A 20,499-nucleotide genomic window follows, 5' to 3' on the forward strand; every position below is an offset into this window, starting at 1 on the left:
AAAAATAATTTTTTAAAAAAAACCAAAAAATAAGATAAATTTATAAATTTATAAATTAGCATAAAATTATTCAAAAGTCACAAGGTTGGTTAGGAAAGCTAATAATTGATTTAACTAGTCGTGACGTCATGTCGTTCAACAAAATTAGATTTTTTAGACATGTCGTCCCAGATTCTAAACATGTCGGTGTGTCTTAGTCAATGTTTGCATAGAGCCACGTGCCAAATTATCATATATTTTGTAAGTAATAATATAAATTTAATAATATTATTATGATATATTTATTATAAAGAATGTCAGATTTGACCAGGCTCAATATTCGCCTATGGAAAATAATTTTTTTTTTTTAATTTTAATAGAAAAGTCTAAGTTATTTAATAATAAATATTTGTAGCGAAATTATGTAGGTATTACATTATTTTAATTCAAATATTTAACATAATTTTTTAATGGAAAAGTATTTTCTAGTAAAAAGACGTTTAAGTAAATGATGGGTATATGAATGAACCGAGACCATTTGCATTAAAGGAATAGTGACCATGGTTGCAAGCAGATAAACTAGAGGCTCAAAACGAGCGTTGGACAAGTACCAAGCTGAACACGATGCGAGTCCTTATAAGGGGATGACACTACTGCAAAGAGGCAGTCGAGTTTAAGTGGGGGGAGAACCCAAGTGAATGGTTGATCACCCTGTAAATGTGCTCCAAGGTGCAAGCACATGTGTATTTTTTGAGCCACTATCTCATACCTAAGCGGTCCCACGAGAGTATTGAGACCGACATTCGCTTAAGAAAAGAACATTAAGTTGGAAGTGGGCAAAAAGATCGCAAGAATATGATAACTAAAAAATGCTTAAAACAATTGATAATTAATACCTAAATTAAACGGGTTTAACTTGAAGCAATTCAAGACAACTAAAAATTAAATATATAATAAAAATTTTTAAGAATTTAATTAAAAAAAAATTAAGAACACAACTACAAATAAAAAAATAAAAATTTAAAAATTAAAAATTTATTAGAAAGGGAGTTTGAGCTAAACAAAAGGCACTCGTGTCTTTTTTCTTTTTTCATAGCAATTTTCAGCAGTTCTCAGCGGCGCAGATCTTGTCCTTATCCGTGCATCCGGATTTCCCTTCAAACCCCATCATCTCTTCTCTCTCTGTGTTTTAATTCTTCAATTTTTGTATTCAAAGTCAAATCACGGCCGCTGGAACAGTAACAATAACTCAAGAACTCTTTTGCAGCTTTAAATTGCAGATGGCAACCGCATTCACTTCCATAGCCGGAGAAGCATCAATTTCACAGCTCAATTTTGGTTGCTCGCCTTCATTTTCATTGCTCTGCTCCATTTCCGTTGAGAGCTACCTTAATTTGCTACATCCCCTGCTTCTGACACTAACTTTTTGTCTGATTTCTTTTAGTTTTTTCCCCTAATCTATTTACCGATTCCCCCAATTTTATATTCTGGGGCTGCTGGATTTGCGCTTTCCTACATGTGGAGGAGTATATTCTTTACCCACCAAGCACAAGAATCCGTTCAATTTCTGGATCGGGAGCGGGATTTTAGGGACGGGTCTGTACAGAATCAAATATGGGGTTTTTTAGTTTTTTTTGTTGTTGGTTTCGTACTTTGTTCGTACCTTTGAACCTCTGATGGGTCTTTTTTGGGAACGATTCATTTGTGTGGATTGAGAGAAGAAGGAAGTAACGAAGTGCACAGAAGGTGTTTGATAAAAGTCCTGAGTGAAGATATGGGTTCTGATAATAGGTTCTATTCCACTGATGAATTCTATTTGGATGCCAAATGGTTGATTGATCCCAGACATCTTTTTGTTGGGCCGAAGATTGGGGAAGGTGCCCATGCCAAGGTGTATGAGGGAAAGTACGTTTATGGGTTTTTCTGTGTCTTTGTCTGTCTGAAATCAGATATATTATAGTCCTCTCCATCTCTCTCTCTCCTCTAAATTCTGTCTCTTTCTCTCTTCTCTCAGATACAAATCTCAGATTGTAGCTATCAAAATGGTGGGCAAAGGAGATACTCCTGAGAGGATGGTCAGAAGAGCAGCTCGGTTTGCCAGAGAGGTAGCAATGTTGTCCAAAGTGCAGCACAAGAACTTAGTGAAGGCAATGATCAATTCTACTTTTGGAACTTTTGCTTCTTTTTATCACGTTTTTTTAGTGTCTCTCAGGTTCTAACAGAGCTTCTCGATTGATGTTCTTCCTTTTTTTTTTTTTTTTTCAGTTTATTGGCGCTTGCAAGGAACCTGTGATGGTTATAGTGACTGAATTGCTCACAGGCGGCACATTGCGCAAATGTCTATTGAATTTGAGGCCAATGAGCATGAAACTTGATGTGGCAATTGGGTTTGCGCTTGATATTGCTCGTGCAATGGAGTGTTTACACTCACATGGAATTATTCACCGTGACCTTAAACCAGGTACAGTGATTTACTATGCTCTTTGGACTCTGGTAGATGCCATTTACTGATTTGTGTATGATGTTGAAGCCATTTGGTAGATTATCATTTGCTTCTGCCCTGAAAATTGAGCCTTTTCTTTCTTTCTTTTTTGGGAAACACAGCCTTTTCTTTCTATGAGGGCTAATGATTTGAATTCCAAACGAGATGGACATCTGATATAGTAGTTAGAATTTGATTTTGTTCTTTAAAATGAGGTCTTCTCAAGCTTCAATCGTTCTTTTCATCCAAAATTCCATTGAATTCATCTTCGAGTTGCCGGCCATTAATGAACAGACAGGCTTTCTTGTCTAATTTGGTTTGAATTAGAGATAGTCTTTGTGGATCCCACATCCGTCGGGGGGAAGAACAAAATTCTTTGTAAGGGTGTAGAAATCTCTCTCTAGGAGATGCGTTTTAAAAATCTTGAGGGGAAGCTCAAATAGGACAATAACTGCTAACGGTGGGCTTAGGCCGTTACAATTGAGGATTTGTGTAGTGGGAATCTAAAACATTTCTTGGGTGTGAATTCAACATGACTCTTCATTACCATTACCACCATGAAAGGTTCAAAATTGTTTCAAATTTGTCCTATAATATGATTGCCAAAACAAATATAAACTGTGTTACTGAATCCTGTACGTAGCTGAGATAAGAGAAGAGAACCTGTTGGATCGACAAACGCATAGCTGAAAAATATTTACAACATGTTGAACCTACAGCATTCGAGTGAAATTTTTTCAAGTTCATACGTATCTCTAACGAAACTCCTTTGATGCAGAAAACTTGATATTGAGTGCAGATCATAAAACAGTTAAGCTTGCTGATTTTGGTTTGGCAAGAGAAGAATCGGTAACAGAGATGATGACTGCAGAAACAGGAACATATAGATGGATGGCCCCAGAGGTGCTTCTCATTTGAATATTTAGTTCTTATACATTTCATTGCTGCCTCTTATACATTTCTTCTTCTTCTTCTTCTTTGTATTGTTTGGTGGCAGCTCTATAGCACAGTCACTTTAAAACATGGGGATAAAAAGCATTATAATCATAAAGTTGATGTATACAGCTTTGCCATTGTCTTGTGGGAGCTCATCCTTAACAGGTTGCCTTTCGAAGGCATGTCGAATTTACAGGCGGCGTATGCAGCAGCTTTTAAGGTAAGCATGTCGTTACAAAAGGGAACGTCTTATAATGTTCCTATGAGTACAATTGGCTATAATCCACTTGTAATTTGATTGAAGAACTGTTTCTACAACAATTTGAAGCTTTTTACATGAAATGCATGACTAGATAAGTACTTACAGCCAATTGTATGCAAATGAACAATCTTGTAGCCTTCCAAATATCCTGTTTTGAATTCATAGCTTTGTTGTTTTCAGAACATGAGGCCCAGTGCTGAAAACCTTCCAGAGGACTTAGCTTTATTAGTGACATCATGTTGGAGAGAGGATCCAAATACAAGGCCAAACTTTAGCCAGATTATACAGATGCTATTGCAGTCCCTTGCTAGAATATCACCTCGAGAACCCGTAATCCCGCCTCGGATATGTGCTTCTGAAAATGTCGTGATGCCACCTGAATCTCCCGGTACAGATTCCTTGATGGCTGTCCGACATGGCTCAGGGGAAGCCTCACACGGCATGATAGAAGAAACCCCTAAAAGCTCCTTCTTCTGCTTTAACAAGTGTTACTGATCCAATATAGAAGAAACCCCTAAAAAAGCACAGCTTGACTTTAGTTGTAGTTCTATGAGAATACCCAATAAGCCAATCCAGGAAATGTAACAGAATTTGGGATTGCTGCCATGGCACCCATCTGTCTAACAATCAAGAATCTTGGCATGTACTGTTTCTGAGCTCTGTTGAGAAATAGATAATGAGAAATTAACTGATCATAGTGGTTGTAATAAATCTTGAACCCTTTTGTGTTTAACTAACTGATATGGCTGTCTGCCTTCCTTGCAATAGTGTGCCTAAGCAAGCCTGTATACTGGAACACCCTATATTTACAACTTAAAGCAACATCAAGAATCATAGAGAGGAAGCACAAGGAAGACCAATAACACCCACAAAATAAAATATTCATGACACGAACATCGACGTTTCTATAAAACTAAGATCAGTAAATTCCTTTTAATATCGACAATGAACTAAGTCTACAAGCATAAGAGTTTGCTATCTACTGTAACAAAGAACGTGATCTTCACAACTAGGCTACACTTTAGTGATTTCATAGGATTCATGGTAAGATCTTACAAATGGAAGGTCCTTGGCTCCTGTTTCTCTTCAATGCTCGAATCGTTACTCGTCGCACAGTGAGGCCATGAGCTCACGTGGTGAAGCCCAGATGGGAAGATCAATTAGACGCTGTTTCAATTGGTTTTCTTCCGTCGTGCACAATGCTTCAGCTATATCACAAAGCTTTGAAACATTACGAATGATGGCTTCCTGAGCTTCTACCTGCACAATTGAAACTGTAGATATCATTATTAGGATAGATAACCTATTTGATAATTGAGAAACTATTTTGTTTTGAACCACTGCGGCAGTCGGGCGAAAAAGAATATAGGATCAGGAAAAGGGTTCGAAAGGGTTTTCACTCACCCTAAGGCCAACTCTGGTAAACAACAGAATTCGCCTTCAATTTTCCCAATCTTAAGCTTAAACTCCAGGAGACGGCAAAAAGTTTAAATTGTAAATTATGAAGTTTCTACTCGGATACTAGAACCCAATATTTTCAGTTTGAAGATCTGTCTGAACATGTCTCAACTCTCGAGTCCTTACCTTAAAAACATCTTTTGAGGAAAATGATTGAGATTTTTTAACAAATAGTGTCTGGCTATCTTTTGGGGTAAAGTGGTTGATAAATCCGAACAATATTTGGCGAAAAATGACAATTTTCTCTCCTGATCTCAGTCGGGGTAACAAATTGGATCTAGATTGGGGCAAAAACTTGGCCATGCAAGCGATTTCAGAACTGTGTGTTCTCTTAATCGAATATTTGACTTAGGATGGTGGGCCGTTCTAATAGATTTTCCAAATCTAGACCTCATACCACCGAAAGACGGAACGCCTTTTATCCGATGAATTTGTCAATCGAGTAGAGGAATAATTAGTTCTACAGAGTTCCACCCAATCTGCGAAAAAGGGCAAACTGAACTGGGAATTCTTATCTTAGACATGAAATTTCACCAACGAATGATGAATTATGAGAAAATTGAGGAAATTCCTAAACAACTCAACACCTGAATCCGTAAAATTTCTATTCCTTGCGCCTTTATCCTAAATTATGACACAAGACCAGAATACCGATTTACCTGAGAGAGAAGATCTTCCACCATCGACGCGCACGAAAGCTTCTTGTGCTGAACTACAGTCAACGAGGAAGCCTCCAGAAGCGACGCCATACCTACTTCCCCTTCCTGTCGGTACTGTTCCTGTAGCTTCCGAGCCCTCTCCTCCATCGCCCGCAAGTTGCTCGACAAAACCTCCCACTGTTCAATCTCTTTCCGGTACTTCGCCCTAACTTTCAACAACGTCTTCCTCCTGCGCTCTCGCCGCCGATTCACTTCCGCCTCAAGGTCCGCCGCCTGAGCCACCGACGAGCGAGCTGCCACAGCTTCCGCAGGGTCCAATCGACGCCTCTTCCGCTTGTAGACGAATCCATCGTCGTTGCAAAGCTCCCAATCCTCTTGTTCAAGAGAGACTGTGGCTACGGCTGCTGCAATTGAATCCATGAAACCACCCGAGCGGGAAAAAAGAAGCAAAGAGAAGAGAGAAACAGGCGCCTATCAATCAGTTTCAATTCCCTCAAATTTCGAACTCCGACGAAATTTGTGGCCGTCTGAGAGCGCGCGAGTCCGCTATTTGGGCCTCAAGCCCAATTCATTTTTTGGGCCTACAATTTCTTCGGCCCAATAAATTTCATCCATTGTTTCGTAAATATTAAATATATGAGATAATTATTGATAAAGATTAATATTTTTTAATTAAATTAATTAGTTATATGTAAGATAATAAATTCATCTAATCATAAATTAAAAATAATATTATATTGATAATTAAATAAATATTAATTAATTAGAGTGTTGCTAATTACTCATCGATTTTCATATTTAATTTCTATATCTCGAGTTCTCTACTTTTAATAATATGATAATATCGATTTTTTTTAGTTCAACAATATCGGATTGTATATTTATGTTGATAAAATATCAAATTTTATAATTTAAGTTTAATCAATGCACAAATTAACTATTAAATAGTTTGTTAAAACTTATTTACTTAAATAAAAATTATCTCTGGTAAACTAGAACTTTAAATAGTTTAATTAATGCTTTTAAAATGTTGCAAAATATTTTAAAATATTATTATCACCTGCCTATTAAATTGAAACCGTCAATACTTCATTTAAAAAATACACTTAAAATTTTAAATGCTCCTTAAATAAAACGGTAAAAAGTATCAAAAGGTTAAATTATTAATAAAAAAATTTAAAATTTTAAATGTGTGTTTTAAAAGAGTTTATAAAGTTACTGTGGGTTACTCGGGTAAAATTATATATTTTTTAAATATGTTAAATGGCTAAATTAATAAAATACATACATATATATATATATATATATATATTTAAATATTATTATGGTCAGTATTATTTTTTAAAAAAATACCACGAAATCTTAAAAGAATACCCTTAATTTTAACAAAAAAAAAAAATTAAAAAAAAATTCTTACGGTCAATATGTGGATAGAAAAATTCTATCCACACTCATATATTATCTCATTTTTTAATATATTTTTTAAAAATTTTACGAGTATGTTTTAAACATGGTACAATCGTAAGCGTATCTTTTAACTTTTTACAAAAAATTTAAAAGTGATTTGAAGTCCGTAAAAAAGTAAAAATGTATTTTTTAAACTCTTTGGAACGTTTAAATATATTTTTGAAATAAATTACTAACGGTTTTGGATAAGAGTATTTTTGAATATTTTTGGATTTTATCTAATATTTAAAGATATTATTTTGATTTTTTTTTTTAAAGTTTAAAGATATTTTTAGATTAAAAAAGATGTATGCTCAATTATTTTAATTTAAAATTTAGTATTTTTATAATTTAGATAAAATATTTTTGAATATTTTTGAATATTATAATCGCAATCATGTAATTCCCTCAGCTGCTATCTGTCTCTAGAAACTTTAAAAAGGGGGGAAAATAATGTTCAGGGCATTGAATGAGAAACCCAGAAGCCCATTCTTCAGGTAGAATTAAAATTTTTATATATATATGTATTTGTTTCCTTCTTCGTTCATTCTACAGTCTGATCAGCGGTAGAAGAACAATAAAATCGCTACTCCGATCATACTGAACAATGTCGTCGCTCGACATTGACGGAATTTTGGCGAACACGAAGGAGCTCGATCGCCTGCGGAAGGATCTGGAGGATGTTGTTCTTGAGATTAACAAGATGCACAAGAAACTCCTCGCTAGTGAGTATTCTTCAATTCTTAAACCTTTTGATCTGATCATGATTTTTTTTTTATTATTATTATTTTTTTTTTGAGATCAAGCTGGTAGGAATTGGCTAAATTGTTCGATTCTTGCTCTCCTGCTGGTTTAATTAATTCGTCTGTTGATGAGGCTATTGTTGAAATTCGGATTAGATGACAATAATCTGAGAGCTATTGCATTCTGGAATTTTACTGGAAGTTACTTGATTCTTTTTTTTTTTTTTTTTTTTTTTGGAACAATACTTGAGCTTGTTAAGGCGGTATTGAGTGTTCGATGAAAAAAAATCCGAGGTTTCTGTTAATTTTTATGCCGGCCTTTTGAATGCTATCGGCTCAATTTTAAGTGTATCGTGACAAAGAGACTGATTCAATGAACTCAAAGGGTTTGCTGAAATAAGAGGAAACTTACTGAAAACATTTCAGCAGTGGAAGTACTTCCTTATCCGTTGCCTTTACCTTATAGCATTACGATGACAAGAGAAGACAATGTTAATTAGTTAAAACCACCCAGTTCCTTGAAAGAAAAAAATAACATTAATAAGAAATAAGAAATAAAGAATAAGAAAGAACAAGTTATTCATAAATTAGAATAACTTACGAACTATAAGCCTAAACTATCTTAATTACCGAAGCTAAACTAGTTTATTGTTCCAATACCCACGGTGTCAAGAAAATTAAGGGCAAGTTTGTGGTTCGTTTTATATTTGTTCTAGATCTTTGACGTGTATATGGATTTGGAAGGCGAGGATGATAAACTCGGTAATTTTGATTAGTTTTTGGTTTGTTAACTAAAACAAAGAAGTATATAACCTTGGGGAGTTTATTATCACACTTTTTAGAGAGTTTTCTTTTCTATTAGTGCTCGTCACCCTGTCTTCCTTCAAATTTCTGTTTTTAGCTGGCTTTCTCCTTAATATTTGATCGTGTGCAGCTCCTAAGGTGGTCGAGAAGCCTGGGGATAATTCATTGTCAAAACTGAAGCATTTGTATACTCAAGCAAAACAACTTTCGGAGGATGAAGTGAGGTAGTTTTACTCTATTCTTACATGAAATTCATACTTCAGAGTTTGTTCACTTGTGTTTTATTTTTTGTAAGTTTGTGTGCGTTTAGATACATATGAATAGAAATCATTTATCTACCCCAAGTGTGTCTGGATCATAGCTATTGCGCATGCATTGAAGTCCATATTATTTTTTATTGCAGCGTTTCCACAACCTTATTGGGTCAACTTGAAACTTTGCTGCCTGCTGGACCTCCTGGGCAACCAAGGAGAAGGATAGGTATTTCCAAGAATTATTCAACTCTACTATGTTTTACTGATAACTTCCCCAAAAGCTTTCTGATACAGGCTAAGATATGTTATACACATTATCATGAAAAGAGGCCAATCATATTTTCCACTCTTCTGCTCCATTGGCTTCTCTTGAAGTATTACGCTCTTGGATTAACCACAGGATAGAATTTATGTGTTCTTATAAAAACTAATCATAACTAACAGAAGGGCCATATTTGTTAATATCACAGTGGAGACGATAGGAATCTTGCTGATGTTATTGGAAACTTGAACACTAAATATGTTTTCTTTCCTTTGTTGTTCCTTCTTCTGAATCTTTCTTGATAGATGTCAATTAATGTCAGCCCTTGAATTTAGTTGCCAAACTACTGTATATTATACTCCCTAATACTCAAGGACATACTGATGGTGTCTGAAATGGCAATTTTGAGTTTCTATTCTTGAGGAAACTGTATGTCCTGTTCCACCCATTCTGATTACTAAACGCATGCGTCCGTGTGGGTATGAGTCTACACTTGTGATTGCTGCAAATGGATAATAGGAGAAAGGAAATTCACTTTTGTATTTATTTGCTAAATGTATGGGATGGGACCTCCTAGAATGGCATCTTAGATTTATTCATATGACTACATATGCCCATCAACGAAAAAAGAGTCGTTAATTCCCTACGATCCTTTCCCTTATTAGCAAACAATCATTAGTTTATTACTGCTGATTCTCTTGTCAGATTTTGAAGAAATATTCTGAAGCGGTTATCTGTTTATTTATCAATTTGAATGTATATGGCAGATAAAGCGAAAAGAATGAAGGCAGATTCAGATAATGCTCGCCTTTCTCCTGCCATGAGAAACCTCGAGGCATGCGCCAACCTGAAAGATGAACAGGTCTGTATGTCGATTGCCACTTTTTTTTGTTTATTTTATTTTATTTTTATCTTTTTACTTTTAAAAAAACTAAAAATAATTTAAATGCTTTGATTAATTTCAACCAAAGATAGCTGTATAGTTACCATCGTCTGTTATCTTCAGGTGGCAGCCAGGGTGACGCCAGATGGGGCTGAGAAGGATGAATGGTTTATTGTAAAAGTGATGCATTTTGACAAGGAGACAAAACTGTAAGTTGAATTATACTAGTAAGTTCTTAACAGCTAGGCATGTTGGAAATTAAGTTGAATTGTTATTTTTATTTGAAAAGAACAAAGAAAGAAACTGGTTAGTCACGGAAAACTCATATATCATCATTCCCATGTATTCAATAAGGTCAAATTTCAACATTGCCTTCTAACAGGCTTCTTCAATATTAGTAATCAGTGGCTAGTGTCGTCGTGTCAAATTCCCTTTTCAGAGATGACTATTTGTACTTGGTGAGATGGAAGATTGTCAAAGCAAAGAAAGATATAGGGAACAAACATTTCAATAGTACTCCTTGCTTTGTCATTCATTAGTGTTTTACATGTTTGATTATGTGCACTGTTTTGAGATCACTCTGGAGCTTAATTTGTGAATTTTTAGAACTAATCAAATAATTTTAAACATGTTTGAATGTTACAATCACATTTAGACGATCTTGTTTCTAATGGGATTTTCTTGTCATGATTGTAGTTGTTGTTAAAAAAAAAAAATTGCGTAACATCATTTTGTGAGTACAAGTTCGACATTAATCTTGTTGCAGAGTCTCATGATTTATCTTTTATGGAGAAAAAAAGGAAGAAAAAGAGATCACCATAATGATTAAAACATGATACTTTTCAGACACTAATCTCCTTTATGATATTTTAATATGTAATATGAACATGCGCAGATTTGACGTACTAGATGAGGAGCCAGGCGATGAAGATGAAGGTGGAGGGCAGAGGTAAAGCTATTGATTGTGGGTAATTGGATAGTTTCTTCTCAGTTTCATGCTAATCAACCAATGTTTAATTCAATTTAATTTCAGAAAATACAAGTTACCAATGTCAGCCATCATTCCCTTTCCAAAACGAAATGATCCTTCTACTGTCCCCGATTTCCTACCTGGAAGACGAGTTTTAGCTGTTTATCCAGGCACAACCGCTCTTTATAGGGCAACAGTTGTCAATGGTCATCGCAAGGTCAGCATTTCATCTCTACACCTTCTTCTGCCATAATTGTAGCACAAAAAACTACGTCAATCCTCTTAACTTCTAACCTTTATTATAATTTTATGTGCAACTTACTGACAATTTCTTTTGGAATGGATGGCATCTTCACGCTTCTAGAGGAAGACAGACGAGTAAGTTACCTCGTTTCTTCTTTCTTTTTGCTTTTTTAAATTCATCACTCCATGTCTACTCTGATTTTCCTCTCTTTGATGACCATCATGTTCTGATTCCTTTAACTTTCTATGTGAAATAGCCCATTAAAGCTTACTCCTTCCTTTCGTCCTAGCCATATAGAAAGTTCTTTCACCACCTGAAATGAGGAAAGAACAAAAAAAAGCCATGAGCGCATCTTTCTCATATGGAGAAAGGCTTTCTTAGTCGGTTAGTCGGTTTGTCAGCAGCTTAAAAGAACCTTCTTTCCTTTCTTTTTCCCATTTGAATTCATTCCTCGTGAGCTTACTTCTACCGTACAAGGCTGGGACTTATATATTCTATATCTTTTTGGTCTTCCCGTTTCTTCATTTGGCTTCATGTAGTAGTCAGACCTTCATGTAGTAGTCAGACCGAATGACTCTGAAACTATGTCGATACTTCCACATATTACGGGTAACGTAGGAGACGTCTCTATTTTTTCCCTCGGGAATCCTTAGAATTACCACTACTTAGCTTTCAATTTATCTCTGACCATCAAATAAAATGTGAATAACCCGTCCTCCTCTCTTTGAAACAAGGGACACTTCTAGTTTTGTTGGGATTATCACTAGAAACTCGAATTCGCCATGAATTCCTTTGCCTATCTATTCTATTATGGTCGGCTTGGAGATACTTCAACTCTTAAAATAAGAAAAAACCTAAAGACACTACAAATCACTTTTAAAAAAGCACGCTTCTTTCAAGCGTGCTTATGAAAGAAGAGCTTTCAAGCTATTGCCACCAGTTTTGATCTCTCTCTGATACCACTTTTCTATACGGTCAATTTCATTGGCTCGGGATGTTGTGATCATTCGTTGTGTGTTTGCCATCAGTTTCGACCAACTGTGTCTTGGTGCCAATTTTCAATGAAATGCATTTTTCTCCCCTTCGAACCACAATTATTTCTCGTAACGATTTTTCGTGTCAAATGATGTGTTCATGATACATGGTACCATCTATATACTACTTCTACATGATCATCTATTGTGCATTACAAATTCATCCTATGTTTTATTCTGGACAGTTACTTGTTGGAATTCGATGACGACGAGGAAGATGGGTCGTCGACATTGCCCCAGAGAACAGTGCCCTTCCATAAAGTTGTAGCCTTGCCTGAAGGACTCCGCCAGTAAGCTGCGTGTATTTATATTTATATTTGTGAATACTACTATATAAGCTTGTAAATCGTAGACCAAACATTATGCATTATTCTCTGTCTTTAAATTTGAGAAATGATAATGTATTCAGTATCAGATGATAATGGTGAAGAAACCCCATGATAATTATTGTTCCTTTAATGATGATTATCTCTTAAATTAACATCCTTGTTTCTCATCATCGGTATACGTATAATTTAGTACGTTTAAGCACTAAACCCGAGAACACGACCTCAAACCATCACCGAACTCAAAAGTTTAAAACTTTTATTAAGTACTACTACAAAATACATGCTCAATATTAGTAGTAGTGGAACTTCAATAATGCCTACCGAAAGATCATAGTTCTAACTCCTATGGCAGGCTTTTGTGATTGGAATAGGAGGGCTTGATAATGAACCATTGAGAATGTGATTAGCCACAAAGTGATTAGCAGCCTCAGAGTAATGGACTCCATCCCAACTCACATACTGAGCTCTGTTTTCACAGGCATCTCCAAACACCAAGCTTCCATTTATGGGTGCTTTTGTCCCACACCACACATGGTCATACCTTACGTGGTACCCACAGCACACCTTGAGCGGATTGGGAAACCCTGCAAAAGTTTGATATTTGAAATAGATGTCGATCGAAGATAAGTGTTAACTAGGAGCATGGTTCTTTTACCTCGTATAGAATTTCTATTGCCTTCGTCAATTTCTTTAGTGGCTCCTATATTCTAACCCCTTGTGTTCATGTTCATGTTCGTGTTTCTTAAACGAATGCATTCAGCTAACTCTATGATGGGTTGAGCCTTTTTGTCCCCACCCTTTTCAAGAGTCTAGACATGTTCTAACATAAGATCACACAATCCTATTGAACTTTAGATACCGTCTTGTAAAATTGCGAGGACCCCTTTTCGAGAAAAACCATGGATGACCCTACTCAAGGCAGCAGACTCTCGATTCTTTGTTCCCTCGACATCGACAAAACGTATAGCAGAAAATGTTAATAATGAGTAAGAGATATGGAAGAATAACCTTGAGTTTTGCCATTGCTGATAAGAGCATACTTGGCAGCATAGACATCCACATAGGTAATGGCAGCTTCTGGGAGCTCTGCCCTAAGCTTCTCCAATTTTGCTTTGAGCTGATTATTTAACTCCATAGAGATATCATTTTGAGCCTTGATACAACCGTGCTCGTCAAGGATGCCTGGGGCTGGGTTTAGAGTGTAAAATTGGTTCACTGGGAGGCAACCAAATGGCCCTGTGTTGTGTATCCAAAATGATCTCCCTCCAAGCTTGTATATCCTCTGAAATTTATCAAATTTCACAAACATTTTCAGAAATAACAAAACAAAACCATGTTCTCTTCATCATTTTGAGCTTGTTTCGATTAACGGTATAAGTAGGTCACTCCAGATTGATTCTTTTATTGGTCAAACCCTAACCCGAACTAACTTATCAGACATGTGGAAGAAAACAACACCAACCCCTTTTTAAAGCTGGGTTAAGTGTAACAGCCCAAGCCCACTGCTAGTAGATATTGTCCTCTTTGGACTTTCCTTTTCAGGTTTTCCCTCAAGGTTTTTAAAACGCGTATCTTAGGGAGAGGTTTTCACACGCTTATAAAGAATGTTTCGTTCTCCTCTCCAACTGATGTGGGATCTCACAACAAGGGCGCAAAGGAAACGATCAAATTGAACCAATCGACTGTTTCTTCTAGTCTATACTTTAAAAACACGAACCGACCGAACTGAGTCGATATTAGGTTCAAAACATGTTTTGAGTAATTGTTTTCTAGACCTCATCTCCCTTACTTTCTTCCCGAAAAAGACTTTTCTGATGCACTGCTTCAATTTTCAAGCTCGGTTTCTTATCAAAACGAAAGAAAAACGAAATCGCACAAGTTTTTGAAACAAATCTATAAAAGAAGTTTCCAAACTAAACAGCCCAAACACAATTATTATATACAGTAAATGACCAAATGGGTGTCATTCAAACGCAATAGATGATAGACATATCAAGAATGGCAAGGAAACAGCTCTGTGAGAAAGTGGGTTTACTTGAACTGCAGAGGCAAACTGATTAACGATATCGGGCAAAGCAGCACGAAGTTGATCGATGCTCAGCTTTCTAAACCCCATAGCTAAATCATTCTGCCCAATATCAAAAGTGTAGAGTGCTTTGGAGAAATCCTCTGGTCTTGTAAGTTTCTCTCTGTCAGATGGGTTCTTGGCTAAGAATCAATCATCAACGACAACAAAATTTCAGTATAGAAAAAAGAAAACGTCAAACTACAAAATGAGGAAAGTGAACAGATAGATAATTTAACAGTCCAAGCTATACCACTAACAGCTTTCCTTTTCGAGTTTCCCCTCAAGAATTTTATAACACGTTTGCTAGGGAGAGGTTTCCACACCCTTATAAAGAATGTTTCGTTCTCCTCCCCAACCGATGTTGGATCTCACAATCCACCGGCCCAACGTCCTTGCTGGTATAGTTCCCTTCTCCAACCGATGTAGGACCCCCCAATCCACCCCCTTAGGGGCCCAGCGTTTTTGCTGGCACACCGCCTCGCGCCACCACCTCCAGGGCTCAGCCTCCTCGCTGACACATCGCCCGGTGTCTAGCTCTGATACCATTTGTAACGGCCAAAGCCCACCGCTAGCCGATATTGTCCTGGCTTCCCATTGAGGTTTTTAAAACACGTTTGCTAGGGAGAGATTTCTAAGAATGTTTCGTTCTACCCTCCAACCAATCAATCAATCAATGTGGGATCTCACAGATAAAATTGAATGATACAATCCAACAAAAATGGAAAAGATTCAGGTATATTGGCTTAACATGCTTATTGGTCAAGAATTCGAACTAGATGTAATTGATAGGAATGCCAGTAGGATAGAAATGGGGGAGATTAGCAGTTATTCAGGATATGCTAGCAACTGGTTAAGGAGATTGTCGGAGGGAATTTGATTACAAAAACAGTGAGTGAGAGAAGAAGAGTTTCATGGCCTAAATTTACGATGAACTACAGATTGAAGTTAAGAGATCTTGAAACCTTGGTTGTAGAGATCATTGGAGCGAGCTTTGAACTGTTCGAACTGAGTAACCTGCATGTCAAGGAAAAATGGACTAATTCCATATTCATAAATGGTTTCATTCGGCTTCCGTACAGTCGATCCGCCGGTGGCGAAATTGGCGCCGTGCCGGAAATTAGCGCCAAGCGAATTCAGATAAGCACTCAAATACGGCAATCTCAATCTCTCGGCTGCAATATCAGAAACCCTAAATTAACATCAACATCAACAATCTTGGCGGGAAACTAAGAGAGATAACCGCAATGTTAGGTCAGTTACCAATGAAATCGATGATCAGACGGCCGTCGCTATCCCTTCCGGATGGCTTGTTGAAGAATACATCTCCATATGGCCATCGGATGGGCTCGAAAGCGGCGGAAATGGCGCCAGTGTCGGAGTTCGAGTCGCCGAAGTTGAAAACCACCGGGAAATCACAGTCGGGTGAAGCCAACGCAAAGGTAACCTGCAAAACCAAAAATGCAAACACTACCTTCGCCGGAAACTCCATTTCCGTTCCGCAGATGCTTCCGACGGCGGTTTTCGAGATTCAGGAAGAAGGTTTTTCAAATTTCGCAATGTGTTTAGTATGTTTCACACTTATACATCACTTCCACCGAGTGAGAGCTTCACATTTGCCTCTCTCTCTCTCTCTACATTATCTTCTTCGGAGGTCCGCGGCCATGGCCAGAGCTTCAGCAGTACCGAGGGAATAAACTTTTTTTACGATGTCGGTGCGGGTGGAAATGATTGGGTGAATTGGGGCCGTTCGATCGCGACAGCAATCGTGATCGTGCGGCTGCGATGAAGTTGGCAAATCGAGGCGAATAGTTTCGTTTCCATGTGAATACAATCAAACGGGGGCATCCCTTGTCGTTTCTAGACAATCATATCACCGTAAATCTCTGTGTTTCTATATATATATATATATTTATTTATTTATTTATATATATTTAATTCATTATTAATAAATTTAAGTTAAATTAATAAAAATACTTTTAAATTTTTATTTGTCTAAAAAAAATTTGAAACTTTCAAAAATTTAATAATAACTTAAATTTTTTAAAAAGTTTTAAATATATATTTAAACTTTTAATAAAAAAATTAAATATTTATTTATTATTAATTTTAGACGGGACAATTAAATTTGTATAAAAAACATCCTTAAATTTTAAGAGTAACCTTCAATAGTATGATATCCTCTGCACTTTGAGCATAAACTCTGGTTACTTTGTTTTGGGCTTCTCCAAAATGTCTCATACCAATGAAGATAATATTATTTGATTATAAACCCATAATCATTTCCTAAATTAGCCGTGATCGAGTTGTTTTTGTTGGATGATGAAAGTCTCACATCGGCTAATTTAGGGAATGATCATGGGTTTATAATCAAATAATACTCTCTTAATTGGTGTGAGGTCTTCTGGGGAAGCCCAAAGCAAAGTCACGAGAGTTTATGTTCAAAATGGACAATATCATATCCATTGTGGAGAGTTGTGTTCGTCTAACAATTTTTACCATCTAATTCTTTTAACATGTCTCGAAGTAAACTACAATTTATTGTTTAGGTAAAGTATTACAATTAAAACACGGGTAAAAGTTAAAACCTAAACTTACCACACGTAAAAATGTTATAATATGTTGAGAAGTAAACTATCCTGAAGTTACACCGTCGAATATGCATGTTGTAAATAAGACGATCGTAGCCGTCGAAACCTAATCAGACGGTAGGATATCAACGACAAGCATGCGTGATGGGAACTTGGGGGTCGGAGAAGGAGCCTTTGATAATCTGATTGGCGATCCAACGGTTAGCAGCCTCAGTATAATGGACCCCATCCCAGCTGATAAATCTGGAAGGATCATCACAAGATCCAGCGTACACTTGGCTGCCATTTATGATCTTCTGGTTCCCGCACCACACGTGATCATTGCCCTCGTGATACCCACAACATATTGCCCCCATCTCCATAAACCCTAATTATTTAAAGAATTATATCCAATTAGTTAAAAAAAATAACTTAGCCCCGATTTATTAAAATTAAATAAGAGAGAAAATTAAGTAAATTCTCGAGTAAAGAGATCCCGTCTTTGCACACGGCTAAACTTAACTTATGATACTTACGTAACTCGGTTAAATATTCAAATATTGACCTCACGTAAATTTGTTTATTTAATATTTTAAAAACATACATAGGGTTAAAATGGTAATTTAACATGATAATTTAACATGATAATTATTCTTTTTAGTGGAGTATTTACTTTTAATTTCAATTTAGTCCTAAAATATTTTGTGATTTCTAAATTTTATATTTTATTAAATACAAAATTAAAAATAAATAAATAATAATTACCTTCTTCCTTCGCATTGGCTATGAGGTGGAGCTTAGCTGCAAACACATCCACGTAGACGAGAGAAGCATCTGAGAGTTTTGCTCTTTGTTGAATGACTCGTTCTTTAAGCTGTCTGTTGAACTCCAAAGCGGCGTCGTTTTGGTACTTAACGCAGCCGTTTTGGTCAAGATCTCCGTTGACTGTGGTGCGAATCGCCACTGGAATGCAGCCTATGGGCCCTGTGTTGTGTACCCAAAATGCCCTTGCTCCTTCTCTATATAACTCCTATTAATTGAAAATTTAAAAAATAAAAAATAAAATTTATTCTTATTTTATTTTTATTTAATAAAATTTCATAAATAATCTCTGTAATTCGATAAAATCTCCGTAAATATTTAGATAAATTCTAATTTTTATGAACTGGTAGATTAAATTATAAATTTTTTATTTAATATTAAAAAAGTGATCAAATTGATGGTCGGTTTATTTTTTACTAGCTCTATTTAAATAAATAATGTTGATTTTATAATTTTTTTCCCTTAAATATATAGGTTAGTTTAATATTGTCAAAGAGTAGATGAACAAATAAAGGGACAATACTTTTTTTTTTTTTTTTTTGTTGGTAGTTCATGTCGTGTTGACTTTTTTTCCTTAATAAATAAATATATATATATATAATATACAGGTGTGTATGTATATATATGTATGTGTGTGTGTATACATGTATGTGTGTATATAATGAATATAAAAGGTAAGGAAAGTTATTAATAATTTAACTATCGATATATAATATTATTTTATGAATTTAAACATGAAATGATTTGAAAATAAGCGACTTACTTCAATGGCGGCTGCAAATTCTCCAATGATATTAGGAATTGCCATTCGAAATTGGTCGTTTGTCATTTTTCGAAATCCAGCAGAGAGATCGTTCTGACCAATATCGATGGTGAAAAGAGCCTTGGAGAAGTCTTCTGGTATTGGAAGAGTGCTTCTAATAAAGTCATTTGTTTCTGTCGTACAAAATTATTAATTATTAAGAATAGTTACAAATAAAAATAAGATGATAAGGAAACCTTACCTTCACGATATCGATCGATAGTACGATTTTTGAACTGACGAAACTGTACGACTTGAATATTGAGTGAAAACGGGCTGACTCCATTCTCAAACACCGATTCGTTTTGATTCCGAATTGTGGAACCACCCGTCGCAAAGTTTGCACCGTGTCGGAAATTTGCTCCAATTGAATTTAGGTATGCGCTTAAGTAAGGCAACTCTAGATGCTTTGCTGCAAAATTAAAAATATAATAAATGTAAATTCAAAAATAATTTATTTTAAAAACACACTGGTGGTCGATATTGTTATTTTTGGGCTTCTTCTCAAGGCTTTAAAAGGCAGACCGAAAGGTTTCCACATACTTACAAATGGGTGTTTTGTTCTCCTCACAACCAATGTGGAATATCAGAAAAAGTATAATAAATTTTTAAAAAATTAAAAAAAAAATCAATTTTCCTTATATATTATTAAATTAAGAATTAAAATTTTAAAAAACAAAAATTTGAATAAAATAAGTTCATTTAAATAAATATAAATAAGAAAATAGCAATAAATTTGCGTCTTAAAATGAATTAATAAAAATTAAAAAAAAAAACTAAAAATTATGAAAAAAGAAATATAACCAATGAAATCGATGATGAGGCGGCCGTCGCAGCCTCGACCGGCGGTTTTATGGAAGAACGTCTCGCCGCAGGGCAAAATGGTAGGGTAAAACGCGGCGGAGATTCCGCCGGTATCGGAATTGGAATCGCCGAAGTTGTAAATCGCCGGAAAATCGCAAGCTCTTGAATCCGCCATTGAAATGAGAATGGAAGCTACTGTAAAAAAAGCCATTTGAATCTTCATCGTCATTGAAGGAACTCAAGATCCAAGACGAAGAAGAAGAAGAAGAAGAAGGAAAAACAGAGACGATTTCCTCTTTCTTTGCCGGCTCGATCGAATTATTTATTTGGTGCATTTTTTTCATGCTTCAAATTTATTTTAATTTATAAACATTTTTTTAATAACAAAAATAAAATAAACATTGTCACCATGATTCTCGGCTTGAAATTTGAAAAGGGCAACAGCTAAAAAATTTATGCCATTAAATGTATTTAGTTAAAGCTTTCCACCAAAAGTATATTTTGCGATATTAGTCCTCAATCTTTCACCTATTTTATAATAGGTCCCTAAATTAAAAAAAAAAAAAAAAGAAGTCAAATATGCTATTAAATTTTTAATTTTAGCTCTAACTAATTTCTAGTTAATATTATTGTAAAATTAACTGACATTTTTTAATATTTAACGGACATTATGGTTCAAGTTTAGGGTTTA

The 20,499-nt window shown here is 35.6% G+C and overlaps 5 protein-coding genes across 7 annotated transcripts; 2 read left to right on the top strand and 3 right to left on the bottom strand.

Annotated features, from left to right (window-relative positions):
* Positions 1-1,159: 1,159 nt before the first annotated feature.
* LOC111789674 (serine/threonine-protein kinase STY13-like) lies at positions 1,160-4,366 on the top strand. The gene is made up of 6 exons (XM_087122577.1): positions 1,160-1,884; positions 1,994-2,126; positions 2,245-2,440; positions 3,240-3,364; positions 3,459-3,617; positions 3,840-4,366. Exons 1-6 carry the CDS (start codon positions 1,754-1,756, stop codon positions 4,152-4,154), a joined length of 1,059 nt encoding a protein of 352 aa, XP_086978703.1. The 5' UTR covers positions 1,160-1,753; the 3' UTR covers positions 4,155-4,366.
* LOC111789675 (uncharacterized) lies at positions 3,328-6,270 on the bottom strand. 2 transcript variants are annotated; one of them, XM_023670316.2, is made up of 3 exons: positions 5,777-6,270; positions 4,716-4,919; positions 3,328-4,459 (listed from the first exon to the last, which is right to left on the bottom strand). In XM_023670316.2, the coding sequence occupies exons 1-2, from the start codon at positions 6,194-6,196 to the stop codon at positions 4,761-4,763; spliced, it is 579 nt and encodes a 192-aa protein (XP_023526084.2). In that variant the 5' UTR covers positions 6,197-6,270; the 3' UTR covers positions 3,328-4,459; positions 4,716-4,760. The 2 variants fall into 2 exon arrangements, with proteins under 2 accessions (XP_023526084.2, XP_023526083.2); XM_023670315.2 differs by lacking the exon at positions 3,328-4,459 and having other exon boundaries at positions 4,562-4,919.
* A 1,348-nt stretch (positions 6,271-7,618) lies between these two features.
* LOC111789677 (SAGA-associated factor 29 homolog A) lies at positions 7,619-12,897 on the top strand. Of its 2 annotated transcripts, XM_023670318.2 has the most exons (10): positions 7,619-7,719; positions 7,778-7,947; positions 8,900-8,993; positions 9,173-9,249; positions 10,053-10,147; positions 10,292-10,377; positions 11,064-11,117; positions 11,202-11,355; positions 11,503-11,516; positions 12,602-12,897. In XM_023670318.2, the coding sequence occupies exons 2-10, from the start codon at positions 7,830-7,832 to the stop codon at positions 12,708-12,710; spliced, it is 801 nt and encodes a 266-aa protein (XP_023526086.1). In that variant the 5' UTR covers positions 7,619-7,719; positions 7,778-7,829; the 3' UTR covers positions 12,711-12,897. The 2 variants fall into 2 exon arrangements, with proteins under 2 accessions (XP_023526086.1, XP_086978563.1); XM_087122437.1 differs by lacking the exon at positions 7,619-7,719 and having other exon boundaries at positions 7,726-7,947.
* Positions 12,898-12,975: 78 nt separating this feature from the next.
* LOC111789676 (GDSL esterase/lipase At5g14450) lies at positions 12,976-16,482 on the bottom strand. Its single transcript, XM_023670317.2, has 5 exons — positions 16,074-16,482; positions 15,776-15,985; positions 14,781-14,953; positions 13,754-14,027; positions 12,976-13,329 (listed from the first exon to the last, which is right to left on the bottom strand). The coding sequence occupies exons 1-5, from the start codon at positions 16,300-16,302 to the stop codon at positions 13,082-13,084; spliced, it is 1,134 nt and encodes a 377-aa protein (XP_023526085.2). The 5' UTR covers positions 16,303-16,482; the 3' UTR covers positions 12,976-13,081.
* Positions 16,483-17,295: 813 nt separating this feature from the next.
* On the bottom strand, positions 17,296-20,121 carry LOC111785645 (GDSL esterase/lipase At5g14450-like). The gene is made up of 5 exons (XM_087122666.1): positions 19,809-20,121; positions 19,207-19,416; positions 18,966-19,138; positions 18,146-18,410; positions 17,296-17,768 (listed from the first exon to the last, which is right to left on the bottom strand). The coding sequence occupies exons 1-5, from the start codon at positions 20,035-20,037 to the stop codon at positions 17,527-17,529; spliced, it is 1,119 nt and encodes a 372-aa protein (XP_086978792.1). The 5' UTR covers positions 20,038-20,121; the 3' UTR covers positions 17,296-17,526.
* Between the last annotated feature and the right edge of the window lie 378 nt (positions 20,122-20,499).

Source organism: Cucurbita pepo, chromosome 3 (genome assembly GCF_057944985.1).
Source record: "Cucurbita pepo subsp. pepo isolate OVF chromosome 3, ASM5794498v1, whole genome shotgun sequence".
NCBI lineage: Eukaryota > Viridiplantae > Streptophyta > Magnoliopsida > Cucurbitales > Cucurbitaceae > Cucurbita > Cucurbita pepo.